This window comes from Grammomys surdaster, unplaced genomic scaffold (genome assembly GCF_004785775.1).
Source record: "Grammomys surdaster isolate TR1022 unplaced genomic scaffold, NIH_TR_1.0 125947, whole genome shotgun sequence".
NCBI classification, from domain to species: domain Eukaryota; kingdom Metazoa; phylum Chordata; class Mammalia; order Rodentia; family Muridae; genus Grammomys; species Grammomys surdaster.
This window is the reverse complement of record NW_021620769.1, coordinates 3907165-3925912: the sequence shown is the minus strand read 5'-3', so window position 1 is coordinate 3925912 and position 18748 is coordinate 3907165. Positions and strand designations below refer to the sequence as shown.

Below are 18748 nucleotides of genomic sequence, written 5' to 3'. Positions count from 1 at the left end.
GGAGGGAGGGAGGGAGGGAGGGAGGAAGGATGAATCTGAGTCAAAAAGAAAGCCCAGTAGGGTAAAGGTCCTTGTCTTCTGACTTCCACAAGTACACTTTGACATGTATCTGGTGCCTTTACACACACACACACACACACACACACACACACACACACACACACACTTGTCTATGCATACACACAAATTTAAAAAATAAAAGAACTAATTCTTAATTATGAACCAAAAATAAACATCCAAAAAGAATCTTTTGCTTGTATTAGTATCTCTCAGATTTGGGTAATGTATTCTTGTCTGTATACAGCCAAGCTGAGCTAAAGCAGCTGATCCTGGTGTCTCTCAGGGCTTTGCACATAGATCTATTATTTTTGGAGAAATCGATCATTTTACACGTGGTGGAGCATGCTGTAACCATTGGCATATTTATGACAGCTAATTTATGATGGAGCAGAAAGCAAATACTGCAATGAAAATCTTGCCTCTTCTGCAGTCTTTGCTTCTTTCATCCCTCTGAAGATCGTCTTGTAGCCACTAAAGTGAAGACATGCTTCTGTCACTGTATTAAATCTTAAAAACATATTTCTTTGCTCAGAAATCCTTTCATCTGTTCTGGCATACATTGAAGAGATCAAAACACTATTATGAGATCAAAATTCATTAAATGTTTGAACTTTTCCACTGTGCTTTACAAACACTTGAGCTTTATAACCATTTACCGAAAGCAAGCCGGGGATAGTCAAAGTAAGACTATGGCAGAAATATAAGTTAGGCTTTCTAAGATGCTCTTCATGGAAATTATAAACAATTCCTGATTTCTGGGCACTTACAGGGAATGAATGAGCTTGGTATGAGGATTAGTGAAGTCCTTGTATGTGTCTATGTTTTTTAATAGATGAGCCTGCTTTTCTTGAGCAGCCTGTCATGCTAGGCACAGTTTTATATATTCTCATACTCTGAGCACTGACAACAGATCTTAATTGTCTTCTCTTCTTTTTTTTTTTTTTTGGTTTTTGGTTTTTTCGAGACAGGGTTTCTCTGGCTAGCCTCGAACTCTCGAACTCAGAAATCCGCCTGCCTCTGCCTCCTAAGTGCTGGGATTAAAGGCATGCGCCATCACCGCCCAGCTTTGTCTTCTCTTCTTAATTGAATACTTAGAAATATAATTGTTCTTTCTATAAAAATCCCAAATCTGTGAACATGATCTGATATATGACAATATATAGGAAATATTTTACACCTGTATTTTCTTGGACAAAGCTTCAATAGTCAAAGAGATCATAATCTCTCCTGATCTAAGTTGCTGTGACATTTGAAGTAAGTAATGTACTGAAGGACATCTTGTCATCGAACCAGAAGAGAATGTTATAATAGAACTGAATTTAAGCATCATTTGCATAACACGTATACACAATGGGCTTGTGTATACATAGACTTCTTACATACTATTTCACTTCCTAGGGTAAGCATAGCTTCTAAAGTAGGGCCTTTATGTGTATATGAGGGCCTGTATGTGTGTGCATTCTCATGGTAATGTGTGTGTGCTCAGCTCAGCTGGACAACTTGCCTGAGTTTATTTTTTCCTTCTACCATGTAGGTCATGGGGATGAAACTCAGGTCATCATGTTTGGTGGCAGGAATGTTTACCTGTACATCTATATTAGAAGTCTTGATAGAGTTGATTCTTAAAAATCAAAATGGCTTGACAAAGGCAGAAGTTCTAGTAATCAACAAGCTTCAAATCCCATTTCTCTCCACCCCTTATATATTGGATTCTCCACAGTAGGCAGTTGTGGCACCTCTCTCTGTTTTCCAGAAGGTTAGGGATTAAATAAGAATGAAAGAGGCCCAGGAGTAGGACCTTCCTGGCTCAACATCTATGCAACCTACAGAGTTTTCTGCTCTACTTTGCCATTCCAGTGCCCAAGCTAACGGTCCTTCACTATCTCCTAACCCCTGTGTAGTACATTCTGTCTCAGAACTCCATTAGCATGCCACTTGTTTTCCTGTCTGTTCAAGCTAGTGACAGTCATTTAGTCCTCATTTCTCATCATAAGAACCACAGGACTGCTGTTCCAACATCTATTTCTTCATTACCTGCTTCATAAAGTCACCAATGTCTTCAGTTCACGAAGACAATTTCCAAATATACATCTAGACTTTAGACTTGTACCTTTGTGTTCCTAGAGGCTTCTTTGAAATATATGTTTAAGAAAATTCCTCTTCCCTAAGTAAACTGCCTTCTTCCATATAGGCTCTTCCCAGTTGCCTGGGTTTTCTGTCTATATGGGACTTGACACTGGTTGTAAATACTCATTTTTGAGCTAGTTATGGCTAGCACACTGAATGGAGTGCTCTTGTGAGTTCACTCCAGTTTCCACCTCTCCATCCTATTATAACAAAAGCCTGCTGAGGTTTATGAATCATGTTTTGTGCCTTGTTTCTGTCCAGTTGGCTGCTACTGAAAATCCATCATTGAGATAAATTAGGTTCACATACATGACTTTATAGTGTCAAGCAAAGAACTCAAAGATCACGTGAAAACTAAACTTGCTGTTCTTCTATGCACTTCTAGACATTGATGCCTATTGATTTAAATTATAACATACATCATCTGCATATGAAATAACATATATTGTTTCTTAAAATTCTATTTATTTTTATGTATTTCATCATATTGACTGTGTATATATCTGTACTCGTGTTCATTTAGTGTCTGCAGATGCCAGAAGAGGGTAACATCCTCTGGACTTGGAGTTACAAATAGTTGTTAGCTGATATCCATGAGCTGCAAACTGAACCCCAGGTATTCTGCAAAAGCAGCTGGGACATTTAACTCAGGAAACATCTCACCAGCTCCACCTGTTTTTCTTAGGCCAGGGTCTCATTATGTAGCCTTGGATGGCCTAGAACTCACTATATAGACCAGTCTGTGATAAGGTTCTGCCTGTCTCTTCCTTATGTACTGAGATTGAAGATATGGGTCACCATTCTCAATAATAAAATCATGTTTTAAGAAGCAATTTATTGACTAGAGATAAGTAGCAAAAAATATTTAAGCATACTTGGAGAATAAAGTTAAACAGTATGTAGACTTTTCTATTAAACCTTTTCCACTATTTGTCTTCAGGTAGGACATATGCCCAAAATTTTAAAAATGCTCCTTTGTGTGTGTGAGTGTGTGTGTGTGTGTGTGTGTGTGTGTGTGTGCATATTAGCATTGCTGAACCAGAAACAATTTTTTAAAACTGTTTAATAAAATCAGCATTCCCTGAGATTTTTAATTTTTTTCTTTGTAAAAATAAAGGACTGCTGTACATGGGGGAAGACAAGGAAACAAATGTGTTTGCAGTCTTCCAGTTGTAAGGGTAAATTACTTCATTTAGCTCCAGTCACCCAGTAGATATGTGGTTAGTGGTGGACAGAGTGCTTTCTCAGAGCATTCCTAGCTAGCTCTATCAAGATGTCTTTAGCCAATTAGCTTGCTTGATTGTCTAAGATTCTTCAACCTCATTTACTGAATAAAGATGTAGCAGGGAAATTCCAGAAAAATAAAATGAAATTACACCAACACAGACATCACTGAGGAACGAGTTTTCACACAAAATAACTTATGCAAACCAGTAAATCACCTGTCTAGATAATAAGTGGGACTGCTTTCCCACTTCAGAAAGCAAAGCTCTTGAAATTTCCAAGTTAGTTCAACATTTTGGATAAGGGTAGTGAATCAAATATCAAAATATTAGAATATGGAAAAGGTCTCCTTTCTTGTTCTGTATTTTATATTGTTCTACATTCTCCTCTCTTGTTAAATATTCTATTTTGTTCTAGAATTTGTCCTTTTTTATTTTAATTAAGTAACTATGTATTTTCTTAAATAAAAACAAAGACTTTTGAGAATTGTTATTATCTTATTCACTATAAAATGAATAGTTAACGATATATTTAGAGCCAAAGAATCTTTGGAATTAAAAAAAAATACTCTAGGAGGAAATTAACAGATTAATACACTGCAGGCAAGGGTCTTTATGATATCCTTGATGGGACAGTAAAAAACAAGCTCTGTAAGAAGTGTGAGTGTTGGGAATTTTCACAAGCTGTGAAGCTGCTGGTTTGTAACATTCATCTTCTAAATCTCCAATTCCCTCTATACTGAGTATCTTTGATAAATGTGTGTTCTGTTATCAGGCATTTCCTGCTATTTGATAACATAAAATTAACCATCTTTAACAATATTACTCTGTTTTTGAATGAATATAAGGATAAAAGAAATGGACATTATTTAAACTGGACATAATTGTAAATGAATTTTAATGGCTGTGATTCTCTTCCATATTTCAAAACTCGAAGTATAAGAGACAACAGAGTTGCTACTGAACTTGACAGATATGCTATTAAACTGGGCTTTTGTACTAAATAACACAGTTGGCTTTGAAAAAAACACTAATTTTAGTTTAAATTAAAAGCAGATATCTGTTTGTGTAAGCTGTCCCTTGTAAACTAGTCTTCATGTCTCTCTCTCTCTCTAATTCCAAAGCTCTGTTTCCATCAGTTTCCCCTTTTCCTGTGTGTAATAAAAAGACTTTATTTGTAGTTTGAAATATGAATGTTTCTAACTACTCTTATCTTTCTAGAAAGCCCAGAATAAAAGTTTTGTTTTCTGTAAAATTAATTTCAAATGGAACGTAGATAGATGCTCAAGAAGTACTGGATTCTCCTCAGGGTGCTGAGGAAAGATCACCTCCTTTAGCTCTCACCTGCTTCCTGGAAACAACTTCTTTTTTATGCTCAAAATCATCTCAAAACTTAAGGAAGCAAAGTAAGTTTTATTACCTTTTTCATGAGTATTTCTTGAGTTTTCACAAGTTTGCCTATTTCTCAATACCTAGGAAATTCCAACCCAGAATGTTTAGTTTCCATATATCCTTTTAGCAAAATACAACAAAATAGGATGCTCAAATATTAAGTATATGCAATCATTATCTCATTAAGGTATACTCAATATAAAAAACATTGTCCACAGGTTACAAATTTGCTATATAATTAATAAAAGTGTGTATACCTAAAATAATTAAGACTTCAAATCACTAAAACTTAGGTAAGTATATCTATATTTTGAAACCTATCTCCTAAACTACAGAAAATATTTCTACTGGCATTTAAAATATATCTTATCTCAAGGTACCAATTTGAAAATGTGCATGTGCTAATTTAAAAAGCTTAGTTCAAAAGAAAATATACACTATTGTGGCACCAAATGGGTCTAGATAGCAACCCAGATTATTTATCAGTACTAGTTCAGGAAAACAATTACTACGTTGTGGAAAGATTTTTACTAGAACAATGTTTTATAAAGTAAAATATAATGATACAAATAATACAACCATAATTTGCAAATGTCTGTGCAAATTCTCATTCTACTGATTGCTATAAATAAGGTAGAATTCCTTACCGAGAATGAATTCCAACTGTGGCTCATTGGGAATCTTCTGTAAGCCTATAAATAGTAGGGATAAGTTTAGATTTTAAAATTGTTCATTATAAATACTGCAATCGCATATGTACTGTTTCACCAAACCAAATATGTACATACATTTTTGGGAGAATGAATAAAGTTAAATTATCTGGCTAATCATTATGAATTCTCTGGTGAAGGCACGCTATTCATTGTAAACTCGGTGGAAATTAAGAAGCCAAGTTCTAGTAGGCACGGGTATGGGGTTGATAATTTTGCTTATTGGCTATTTCAACAATATTTTGTTCAATACTTGTTGCAGGATATCTGATCATAGTGTGGTCCTCTGAGACTGTACACTAGAAAATCATGTCTCTAGTGGCATGGCTGAGCTATAGCACCCACTTTGAATCGCAGAGTGCTACAGGATATTTGATTACACTGTGAAATTGTGTGCTGGAAAACCCTGCTTCTACTTGTGGTGTGTCTCAGCCCTAGCACACACCTTTAATCCAGAGCTTTCTGTCTATTGCAGACAAGATGAAATAAAGTCAACCACAGGTCAAGAGGCAGGCCAAGCAACCAGTTGACAGGAAGTGAGCATAGGACAAAAACTGATAGAAAGTGAAAGGAAATTGGGATGAATAGAGAGACAAACCAGAAGTAGAAAGGAGGGACATTTGGTTACAACAGTTTCTAAGACAGTGTGGAGAAGGAAAAACTGGCTCTTTCCTTCTGGGAGGTCTGTTGAGGAGTTAGGACAGCTGGACACTTTCTCTGCCTCTCTGTGCTAGCAGGCTTTCAGCCCAGCATCTGGTTCCTGAGTCTTCATTTGGCAAAATAAAATGATTGGGATTTTGTTTTAAAAAATCCAAATACTTCTCCTTTTGTCAGTGATATTTCAAAAAGAAGACATCATATAAAATGAGTTAAGATGAGGCAGGAGTGCGGAAGCAGGTCTCAGAACAGGTTTCTACAAATGTGAGTAACTCTTAGGAAGCAGAATGATCAGGTTTCAGTAACACATTGTAGGAGGTAGATACTCAACAGAAACCCCAGCAAGCATAGGGGACGGTGTGAATGAATGACATGTCATTTGTTAAAATTCATAAGTAGCCAAAATAAAAGTAAAACATACAGGAGATTATGCCACTTGACAGTAAATGTAAAGCTCCTAGCTTTGATTATGTATTACTCAAAGACCATTTAAATTAACTGACATTTAGTCAATAAGCTATTCTTAAAACAATTTAAAATAAAATAGAATACCTATTTTATTTACAGAGTTAGCATTTTTTGTTTTGGTTTTGCTTTTGAACAGCAATCATTTATTTTTTCTCTCCTGCTGACATTTAAAAATGCTTCTGTTAACAATGTAAGACTATGCAATAGAGGCTAGAATCATTTGTTTTGGTTGGTTTTTTGTTTTTGTTTTTGATACTAATAATTAACTCTGCGCTAATCTTTGACACCAAATTCAATGCACCCAACCAATACCATTAGCTATAAATTTAATGAGGTTAGGCACATATTTGCTAGTATTAAAAGATGGATAAAAGGAACACTCTGAAAGAAAGGACACAGTTGATTCTAAAGAACAAATGGAAACCCTATAATTTAAGCAGGAGAAAAAGCATAGCACTCTCTTACACTTCTTAATTACATGAGTAGGACAAAAACTGATTCCAATGTTCAGATGTAAATCGTGGCCAAATCTCTAAGCTTTCTCTGTTATGTGAATTAGTGGCCTCTTCTAAAGCCGCAAGGCAAAGCTTCTTGTGAACATTTTTCACTAATGCTTTCAGCTTAAATACCTTTTGGTCTTAAAAATGTCTAGCTTCCAAAATATTAATTATCTATAAGAATAAATAAGTACCAAATGGGAGCTCTTCTTCAATATGATTAGCATCTGGATAGGGCCCATAAAATGTATTTATCAGCATTTAATACACATTGGAAATTTTATCATTTGATGCTGGTTCATGACCTATCCTCTGTCTCACCCAAGATAAAAGATGAGAGGACTGTTGGGCATGCACAACCCAAAGCACAGAGAGGAGATGGGAAAGAACTGAGGTAATCTCATGGCATTTGGTGGAACTCAGGTTTCTGTGAACACACAAGGATATTTGTTTAGTTAACACAGTGGCAAGTGGCTCTTTAGAGACCTACATGGGAAGCACATACACACTCACACACGCACACACAAACACACTTACTGGTAAACTGAATGTCCTCAGAGTCATTTGCCTGAGCTGCAGGAAGAAAATGCTGGCCTTCTTCTGATGTTCCTTCCTCTTTGATTTCCATGATCCACCTCACCACTGACTTCTTCTCCACGGTGTCTTTTCCTAATGATACCCGATAACGAGTTCTGGCTTAACGTTGGTATATCTTCACATTAACGATCTAATAGTCCACTGTGAAATTCTGCACATAGAAAATATCAATATTCAACATTGCTGCTATTTTTTTTTAATCTCAATTCAAAGCTAAGAATCAATATAGAAAATAAAAAGAGTTTCAAATTACCTTCCCTCTGTGCCCAGCCCTGTGACACTTTCAGAACCAAGCTGGGAAGAACACTGGAAGCCCTAGGCTAAGTTACTGTTTTCAAGAAAATTATTGGAGTCATATGGGAAATTTCTAAATTTCCAGAAAGGGATATTCATCCCTTCAGTTTAATTTTCTGAGCTATAAGATAGATATAGGGTTGCTAACTTAATGTGCACCAGAGTAGGTGGCAGGAGCAGGCAGCTTCCTGTCAAGGAATGTGCCTGCATTGCCACCATCACTGTGACTCCTTCCACTGGAATCTCCCTTTACCTGCCTTATGTTCCTCTGTGCTCTTGTCAGAGAATTAGTCATGACCACATAACCATAATTTGGCATGTGTTTTTCTTTTAAGACAAGCCAACAAGTTGAACAGGGGCCTTCCCAATCTTATTATTTTCCACAGAATCTCCTACTGTTCCTGTCAGACAGTCATTTAATTGCTTAATGATCAGGGTATGGTGCGAAAAATAAACGAAAAATAATTCTCAAAAGATGAAGCTCAAGGGAAAATGAAAGCAACAGAGAACTGAAGGAAATCCACACAAGAAAAGGAAGCTCCTCCCCAATTTAGTACTCTGTTATAGAAAGCTTTAAATAGTTACAAATTCATGTTGATATACATGACCAAGAATGAATTGGAAAAAAAATCAATGTTTTAAATCAAGTTACCAGCTGAATTAAAATGTGCAAAAATCTTTACATGTCTACACAGTGATGCTTAATGAGATACCAGCCAACAACTTTGGTTTGGAATATTGAAGTGACCTCAAAACCCACAAATCAACACGCCACCTTTTTGTTGTCCTTAACAAAGTGGCTTCATTTAAGATTCAGTTTTACTTCTTAGAAATCAGCTTGTAACAATTACATGGAGAAAGCAGCCTGAATCTTTAGACAGTATTACAAAATAGTCACTTGGTTCTTAATGTTATTAACATTGAGAATATTATCTGAAGTAAAGGACCGTTTGCCATCAGTTAGATTGTAAATATCATTTTCAAAAATATTTTTAATTAAGAAAATTATTTCTACATTCATTTTGTGCTATTATAATTATATTTCTTTTCTGATAAATACACATACACTCATTGCATAGTCTCCCCAAAACTGATAATTCTGTGGCACCATTATGATAAGGACTTTATCAACATCCTTACAATATTTTAATTAAATTCACAACCCATAATTCTGATTAGCCATTTTTAAAAATACTGAAAGACACACACAAGATAATATGAACCCTTAATGTAATAGCCCCTCATCACAGTAAGTGTGAAGTAATTGATAGGATAAATGCTAGCACAGGTACATGTGGACTTGTGTGGTGGGAGAGACAGAAGAAGAATAAAGTTAGGTGCATCTGAGCTCTTGTTGCTATGGTCCCATTTGAACCATATCATCTATCTGCTGAAAACAAATGCATCAAGGGAAAACAGTATTCAAAGGAATAACAAGTGCTACTGCTGAGCCCAGGGTTCTATTTTTATTCTTCTTTTGTTGCACAAAAATAAATTGTTTAAGATTTGATACTTGTGATCGAAGTATACACCTCAGACCATACCAATAGCAAAGTTCCAGAAAACTCAATGACTTTCCAGGTGACAAGGAAAGTTACCCACTGCTGTGGCTGACTTTCTGTTCTGTGCCTTTTTGAAAGGGTTCTGCTTTTCTGATCATACACAAATGGTGGTTTCTGCATACCACACATTATTTAAAAAAAATCTGTCTTTAAGCATAGCAACTATTCAGCCCAGTTCATGTCCTTTAGAGTTACTCAGAAAAGCAATGAATAACATGAATAGTTGTACTACATAACCACTGGAAAGGACTGTTGGTTCTCTCCTGCCCCCACCACCAGAGGAGGATAAATGATGGATAGCTTTATCAAGTTACATTTAATTAAACAACATTTCTCATAGACTATGTAATAAACATTGTTAAGTATTTTACATACCTCACACTAAAATGAAAACTCTGAAAGGCTCATAAAAGTCATTAAAAGGCATTATGCTTAGTTAGGAAGAGATTGACCACACATAAGAAAAAGCAGAGACCTTCCACAGTGAAGGGTCAATATGAGATTTCTTTAACATTACAAGGCTGCTGTATTATACTGCTCATTCATTACCGAAAAGCAGACCAAATGGCATCCTGTGGTCAAGAAAGAGTGCTGATGGTGAATAGTGAGTACAAGGCATGACACTAAGTAAGTGTACTTAGCCATTGTTCCATGTTTTAGATAGCATCCTTTCTACCACACTGTCTTCTCTCAATGTAGCCTTGTGAAATCTGAGAAATGCTTTTAAAAATAAAGGTCTAAGAAGAAAAAAAAACCACTGAAATTTAATTAAAGTTATAAAAATATAAAAGAAATATAGATGAGTCAGGTCTTATGATGATTACATTCAGAGAGTATAATAAAGATACTTGTTTTGCAATTAAATGATACAATTTAGTTGTATCAAACTGTAGCATTTGTTTACAGAGACTGAGCCATGCTATTTATTCTAGTAGATGGAAGAGAAAGACAACTCTAGTGACACATGTATGAGGATGCTGTAATAAAACTCAGTACTTTGTATGTTAACTTAAAATATTGATAAAGAAAAAAAAGCAAGAAAGAGGAGGGGGATAGGATAAGGGGCTTCTGGGGGAGGGATGGGGAAAGGGGATGGCATCTGAAATGTAAATAAATAAAATATCCAATAAAAAAGAAAGAAAAAATACAGCCATAATTTCAAAGGAAGTTTTTTCACAGAATTACTGGTCTTGGTGATAGAATTTGGTGCCATATTAGAATAGCACTAGTGAAAATAGGAGTGACGTTAAATTTGTAAACAACTGAAGCTTCCAGAGAACAAACAAGGCAACAATTAATCAAAGAAGTAGGTTTCGATTTAAGCTTGTGATCCTGGGGGAACAACGAGAAAGTGTGGAAACACAATGTATAGATTCTCAAGTAAGAGACTCAGGCTAGAGAAAAATACACACACACACACACACACACACACACACACGTAGACACACACACACGTAGACACACACACACATTCGGAAACACTGGCTAATGGTTAAATCAATATAATGCATAAGTTTGCTAAAATTGCATAGAATGAGAAGAAAGATTTAGAGAATCATTCATAAGATGCAAAGATATTTAGGAGGATAACTAGTGATTCCTTGGGGAACAAAGCATAAAAAGTAATGAGGAAATCTGGAGACAGGAATACAGAGGCAAACAATGAAATACTGCCATTACTCCACTGAAATGCTCTCTGTCAAGTACTAAGGCCTTTGGGTAGAGACCGGGCTATCTTGATGGGCTGATATGAGAATAACTGACTGACGGCAGGATACAGGAAGCAGTAAGAGAAAGTATAACTCATACAGTCTGGTATAAGAAAGGGAGATGAGCAAACACTGACAGTGAGACAAGGGTCTCACAGGAAGCTGTAGGAACTTTAGTTTGCTCCACGACCTCATTTCCTGTTGAGAAAAAGATATATTCACATATCTGTAAGTTAAATATAGGGAAAATTTCCCAATCCACTTTGAAAAACTCAGACCATATAAGTAAAGATCAATAAATCCATATTATTTCTGACTGCATATTTTTTCAACTTGACAAACACCTCAACATATCTAGGAGGAAGGAGTCATATTTGAGAAAATGTCTCCATAAAACTGGCCTGTCAGCAAGTCTGTGAGACCATTTCTTTGTTAACAATTGATGTGGGAGAGCCAAGGACACCATAGATAGTGGACACCACTGGACAGATGACCCTGCGGTGACGAAGAAAGCAGGCTGGGCAAACCATTAAAGACAAAGACAATAAGCAGTATTCTTTCATGGTCTTTGTTTTAGTTCTTTCTTCAGATTCCTGCCCTGAGTCCCTACCTTGATGTATACCTTCATGGGTCTTATGATTGGCACATATACACTAAAGTAAACGCTTCCTCAAGTTGACTTTGGTCAGTGTGTGTTGTAAGAGTAATACAAACCTAAGACATCTGTCAATACTAAAATAAAAATGATCTGTGAACAATTAACACCATAGCAATGAGAAAACAGAACACACACCTAGAAAATAGACACAGAACTTTCAAGCTTCCATTTGCAAAAACTTAAGAGAAAGAGCCTTACCTATAGTCAAGAAAAATCCAGCAATGTATACAATCAAAACTTTCCCAAAAAGTTGAAAGGCCATCAATCAATCTGAATCTAGAAAACACAGTGGCCTCCATGGGATCGAGAATGAGAAGAATGCCAGGCCACACATTGGTAATGAAAACTCAGCCAGAATGTTTGATGAATTACTAATAGTCAGTTCAGACGTAACATCAGGCAGATAGAGCCTCAAATTAAGGGTCATCTAAACTCATTAAAAGGTTCTCTGTCTTACACATCACTCAGGTGCTCATAAAAACCACAGAGCTGAGTGGGTGTCTAGAGATGGCACCTCTCTGTGACACATGCCCATGGGAGGAAGAGCAGTCATCTCAGTAAAAGAATATAACACTACTCTAATCACATCTCAATAATGCAGAAGTGACAGGTCCTGGTCCGTGAGGCCACACCCCTTGACCCATTGCAATTATGGAGTGGAAACAAGAAAAGAGGGGGAAATCTCAGGATACACGGCCACTAAGGACTTTCAGATCCTTTATACTGTGCCCCAAGATTAAAGAGCTTACTATGGAAGGTGTGAGCTCTAAGAGGATAGTGAGGACATCCCTGCCTGACTTCTACCCCACCTCAATGGACCACAGGGTGCTAATAATAGCACACTACCTACACACCACTAGTAGAGACATAACAACATTCAACAGTGAACGTCTCTTCCAGGAAAAGACCAAAGTTGAGAGCAGAGAGAAAAGTTTCCATCCATTCAGCCCTACCTCTACTAAGTAATAGTAACACCAAAAGAACATGTAGTTAGTTTAGTTATGCATTGATTACCATATGAACTATACTGGAGCCCTGCTAAGTTACTTACTAGACTGATTCCACCTCTGTACAAATATTAAAGGCTTAGAAGTAAAACTGGGGTGTCCACCTCTAGCCATGAACTCTCTTTTGAACAGACTCAACTGTCTACACAGTACACAGATAAGAAATCAGAGAAAAATGAGCAAGAAAAAGGAAGAGAAGGGAAAGGAGGAGAAAGAAGAAAAAAGGAGGAGGAGGAGGAAGAGGAGGAGGGGGAGGAGGAGGAAGATGGGAAGAGCAAGGGGAAGAGTGGAAGAAGCAGAGGGATGAGACTAAAACAAGAAAAGTCTTTTAAAAGAAAATGTATGAATGTCATCAAAAAAGCCAGATTCAGACAGTGCACAGATGCTAAAGTTATCAAAAACCAAATTGGAAAGAGATTGTTCAAGGCTATAGCAGAAAATTCTACATAACCGCATGAGGAACGTTAGCAAAGACAGAAACAGCAAAACAAATAAAATAAACATTAAGAATGTAAAATACACTGGGTAACAGAATGAAGACTGTTTCTGACAGACTAATGTGTAACTGTCATAACCTATGAACTACGAAATCAGAATGTAGGTCAGTAGAATGCACCCAGAGACAATGGAACCAAAGAAAAGACTGGCGACATGTGGGTGACAAAACAAGCTACGTGCTTACTGACTATCGGAGGAGACAACAGAGCAAATATTTGAGGCAATACTGACTGGGATTGCTCCAAAAGTGTTTAAAGCCATTAAAACACATACCAAGGAGCTCAGCAAACATCAATCAAGATAATAGCCCCCTACACACCAGGAAGCCACTGGCATCTGTGTGTGTATCCATATCTGTCTGTTACTCTATCTCTCTGTCTCTCTGTCTCTGTCTCTGTCTCTCTCTGTCACACACACACACACACACACACACACACACACTCACACACACACCATCATAAGTCTTATTCATAGCATTGAAAACCAATCACAGGGAAAATCCTGAAGCAGTCCAAGCAAAAGATAACAAGTTGAGAAACACATCAGCTTCACGCTAGAAACTATACATTGCAGAAAAGAACAAATGGGGCCTTCAGTGTCCTAAAATTAAAAACACCCATCAACCAGCATTCTACACAAGGTGGAAACAACTGCTAAGTACTGAAGTGTGCTAACAGCTCTTTTCCAGAAATAATGAATGACAAACTCATTATCAGTACTTCAAAAAACCTTAAGAGAAGTTCTTCAAGCATAGCAGACACACGCAGGTCTATGAAATAAATGAGCAGCTCCAGGATGGTACCAAAAAAAAAAAAAAAAGAAGTTAACTTCATTTTCTCTTGCTTGTAATAAGGACAAAAGAAAATTGCCTAAGGCAGAGGTGAGTGTTGTCTGTTCATACAGTAAATGTACAAGGTCCTAGGCTTGTCCTGCAGCACTAAAATAAAACAAAACAAAAAGTAAAAGCAAATAATTTGTGGGCCTTATGGTTCTAGTTGTTGTTTTTGTTGTTGTTACAAATGCTTAATTCAGATGAAGCAATATAAATCAGCCTTTGATAATATATAAAATATAGACACACTATACAGACGAAACTCACTATATTCTGGATTTGACCCATAAGCCAGAGACAGCAACTGCTAGTTTAAAGCAAAAATAAAATAAAAGTATTTTTTGTTTAAAGCATCATTCATATATATATATATATTACTAAAAACAACAAGAAGAAACACCGAGGGATATATTGTATTGCTTATATATTAAGGGCATGAAATATGGTTATTCTACTAACACATTAGAAGGTAGACACTGAAAAATTACACTGAATGTGCCAATCCCGGGGTAATCATTAATAGCATTTAAATGTGTGCGATATGCTAATAGTGGTTATAGAATAAAAATATAAAATACCTATCCAATTTTTAAAAAACCAGAAAACTAGAATATATGACTACAATGATTATAATCCAAACATCAATTTAATTATATTACCTTCAATTTATTTCACACAAAAATACCAATTTTCAGAACTAAGATTATGAAGAATAGAAAATGTAAACTGCATATATTTCAGAGCTACATTTAACCTTTTGTTATATTTTAATATGATATCATAGATAGGTAAGAAGCAAAAGAATGAGAAAACATGTACACTCCGAACACTCATCAGAAGAAGGCTGGGGTCACTTCCCAAAGACTGAACACAATTTATTTTATATCTACTAATATTAACAGGGTCATTATTAATTTTTTTTTTGGTTTGGCTTTTCGAGACAGAGTTTCTCTGTGTAGTCCTGGCTGTCCTGGAACTCACTCTGTAGACCAGGCTAGCCTCGAACTCTCAAACTCAGAAATCTTCCTGCCTCTACCTCCCAAGTGCTGGGATTAAAGGCATGCACCACCACCATTCAGCATTTATTATAAATGTTAATCACCAAAAGGCAAAAATGGCCTAAATATATCATATGTCAATAATAAGAAAAAATCGAACAATGGATCCAGAAAAATAAATAGATAAATTCACAGTTATACCAGAAGAAATCAATGTTCCTCTTCACTATTGACAAACAATCCTACCAACAAATTCGCCTACCTAACATCTAGAAACCTATCCATCTGAGAGCACAACTCACATTTTCTTTTGAAGGTGAACATGAAGAATTCACTAAGATAGATTATGTTCTGGATCACAAAATAAAGCCTAGCAAACTAAAAGACATGAAATCATAGAAAATACATTTCTGACCAAAGTAAAATTATACTGGAAATCACTCAGTAAAAGATATTTAGGAAGTACTCCAGGTGACTAGAAATCAACTAATATATTTCCACATAACCCATGAATCAAATATGAAGTTATAATGATACATATTATATAGTTGAAATTAAGGAAAGTCTATATACTACAAATCAAAATACACTTGAGAGAATGCAACAGTTTTAAATGCATATATTAGGAAAAGGGATCGCAAATCCATAATCTAAGCTTGTACTTTATAATTAGAAAAAGTCAAATTATATTTACAAAAGTGGAATAAAGAAGACAGAGGTATAGATACCAACTATAATGGATGAAGATTTACTTTCCAGGAAATATTTAAAATGCTTGTAAATAAATAGCAAAAGGCAAAAGCCTCCATCAGAAATAAAATCCTTCCAATTACATTTACTTGTAATTAAATATATCAAGCAGAACTGGCTGAGAAACACATTGGGAAGTTTTCAAATTCACTAGCCATCTGGCAAAGCAAATGAGATATGACCATCAAGAGGTAACACTATTAAATTTCAAACCTCAAATTTTGGTGAACTTAAGTCATAGAAGTTTCTGCACTGATAGAGCATCAACCAGAGTCAAAACCAAGCTGGCAACGCCTAGTAAAAACCAATGCCAGCCATACTAGAAACCAAGGTAACTACATATAGGTATAGCTGAAAAACCAATGCCAGCCACAGTGCATGTCAGGCTGACAGTGTCTGGTAAAGCTGAAAACCGATGCCGGCCAGAGTAGAAACCAAGTTGGCAACGCCTGCCAAGGTTCAAGCCAGTGACAGTCATAGCACAAACCAGGCTGGTAATGTCTAGTAAAGTGAGAAATCAATGCCATTTTCAAGCAGTTATTGGAAAGAAATGCTTACACATGGAAGTAAGGAAATAATTTGGAAAATGTTCACTAGCGAAGCTCGAATTTAAAAAAAAAAAAAGGTTGCAGACAGGCCAAATATCCATTTCTAAGAAAATACATCATCATATTGGGAAGTTCCCATTGTATTTGGCAGCACAGTTAGCAAATATTTGTTTCATATAACCAAAAGATAAAGCTCAGAAACTATTAAGAAAAGAAAACCAGAGGCAGGGCAAGCAGGAAGAAAAGTCGCAGTAAAATGTTTAGAGAGATTCAAAACATGTAAGCCAACACTTTTACAATTTAAATTGTGAAAATAGTGGTCTGAGCTCCGTGTTACACAGAGTATACAGATATGAGACACAACTACAGAAACACACAGGTTGAGCAGTAAAGTCAGACTGCCCCATGATGATGAGAAAGAAAGAGGCACTGGGAATGTGGCCAAGGAGGGAACACAGTAGTTTTGAGTTTTCTTAAATTCCATTTAAAAAGTACTCTATCTTTCTTCATTCCTTTGTTTTATGCATTCTTACGAATTTCATTAACTAAAAAGAGGCAAAGCCATGTGCTGTGAAGATATGAAAAGGAAGAATGGGAACTTTGAGTAGGTAGAAGAAGTCTAAAGCCGGCGGTGAGCACTAAGTAGGAACAAGTGGGCTGTGCTTGGGACCACAGTCTGGGGTGAGGGGGCAGTGAGTGATAGCTTAACCACTTGATGGCTTTCTCCCAAAGGACTGAACAGCCTAGAGAGTACAGCTGACAAAGTGTTAAAGTATTGCCTCATGGTGTATTGAGGGAAAGATGAAACCAATCACATGATAGTAATAAGAAAATTGAAGGTCTTTTCGGCTGAATTGGGAAGCCATTGAAAGGGGAAGATGTGATTTAGTGGCAGATGATCGAAGTATTCCGTTCTAAAAAGTGAGAACTTCAAGGCACAATCAGGAGATAAGTGGGTGGCTGAAACTGGCTAGCATCTAAATGACTAAGAAACTATGCATGAAGGGTGTTACAGAGGAATTTTCCATGGAAATTAAATCATCTAATCACTTAAAAGTATAACAGTCGGAACTTGGGGACAAGGAGGAGATAATATGTCTAAAGGAAAGTTTGCAGAGAGCAGGAACATGGCCAATAACTATGATTGCTATGAGGACTACAGCAGAGCTATGCATCTGGCATCTTAAATGAGATCATAGCAACCGAGGGGACGGCTTTCAGGCCCAAGAAAAAGATAACACTCTAGTTTCTATCATGTGCACTTTATGCTCCTTTGAGGACATAGTAGGTTCTTAAAAGGGTAATGTTATCCAGGAAAGTGAAAGGCAGAAATACTGATGGAGTCGATGTAACAATTTGAAAATCAGGATCAGGAGAAGTTATGGCCAGGCAAGACTAGAGTAAAATAGGAAGGAATGGCAGTAGGAGCCTCGGTATTTAGGTAGAGTGCTGAGGAGACATGTTTGTGAGCCTGAGTATTGCCTGCTCTCCTGACTGGTTCCATGTTGTTCTCTTATGCCGCAACAGGCAAGGCACACAGAGAAGTGGTGACTGCAAGCTTCGTCTAGTCTACATCTCCTCTGTGAACCATTCATGATGTTTGTACCTTCCGCCAATCTTAAAAACTCTGGAAGTTTGGTTCAGTGGCATCATGCTTGGCTAGCACACAAAATGCTTTGGCTTTAAAGCACTAGAATTATAAAAGAAACTAAACAAAAATATTTTAAAACTAAAACATGTGTTTCAATGGTGCATGTTTGAATGGTACATAGAATTAACAGACTATGAGAAACTTGGGATGATTATCTCTGAAGACATGACAACACCAAGGCCCAGAAATGGACTAGAAGTGTACCCAGTTGTCAGATAACAGGTCCTCTTTCCAAAATGTGCTGTTTTTTATTTTTAATCTTCTCTTTATCCTGTGACATTCTTGGCTACCACTAATGTATCATCTATAAAGTCTAAGAACTTCCAGTGGATGTTGAAAAAGTCTTGAAATTTTACAACTTTTTTTCTACAGCAGTTTCATGTGGCAGGTTGGATTTTAAATAAATAAATAAATAAATAAATAATAAATCCCTTAAAACTTGGATCCCCAAATGCAGTTTCATATCACAGTTTGTTGTTTTTCCTTTTTGAGATAGGGTCTTCTTTATCT

The 18748-nt window shown here is 36.4% G+C and overlaps 1 protein-coding gene across 2 annotated transcripts in view; it reads right to left on the bottom strand.

Moving 5' to 3' along the window:
- Inpp4b (inositol polyphosphate-4-phosphatase type II B) overlaps window positions 1–18748 on the bottom strand; it is a 701452-nt gene that overhangs the window by 331128 nt on the left and 351576 nt on the right. For both annotated transcript variants that reach the window (XM_028753430.1, XM_028753429.1), the window contains 2 exons: window positions 7672–7882; window positions 5450–5494 (listed from right to left, as the gene is read on the bottom strand). In XM_028753430.1, coding sequence (XP_028609263.1) covers window positions 5450–5494; window positions 7672–7762 — 136 coding nt within the window. In that variant the 5' untranslated portion in view covers window positions 7763–7882. The remainder of the gene's footprint in view (window positions 1–5449; window positions 5495–7671; window positions 7883–18748) is intronic.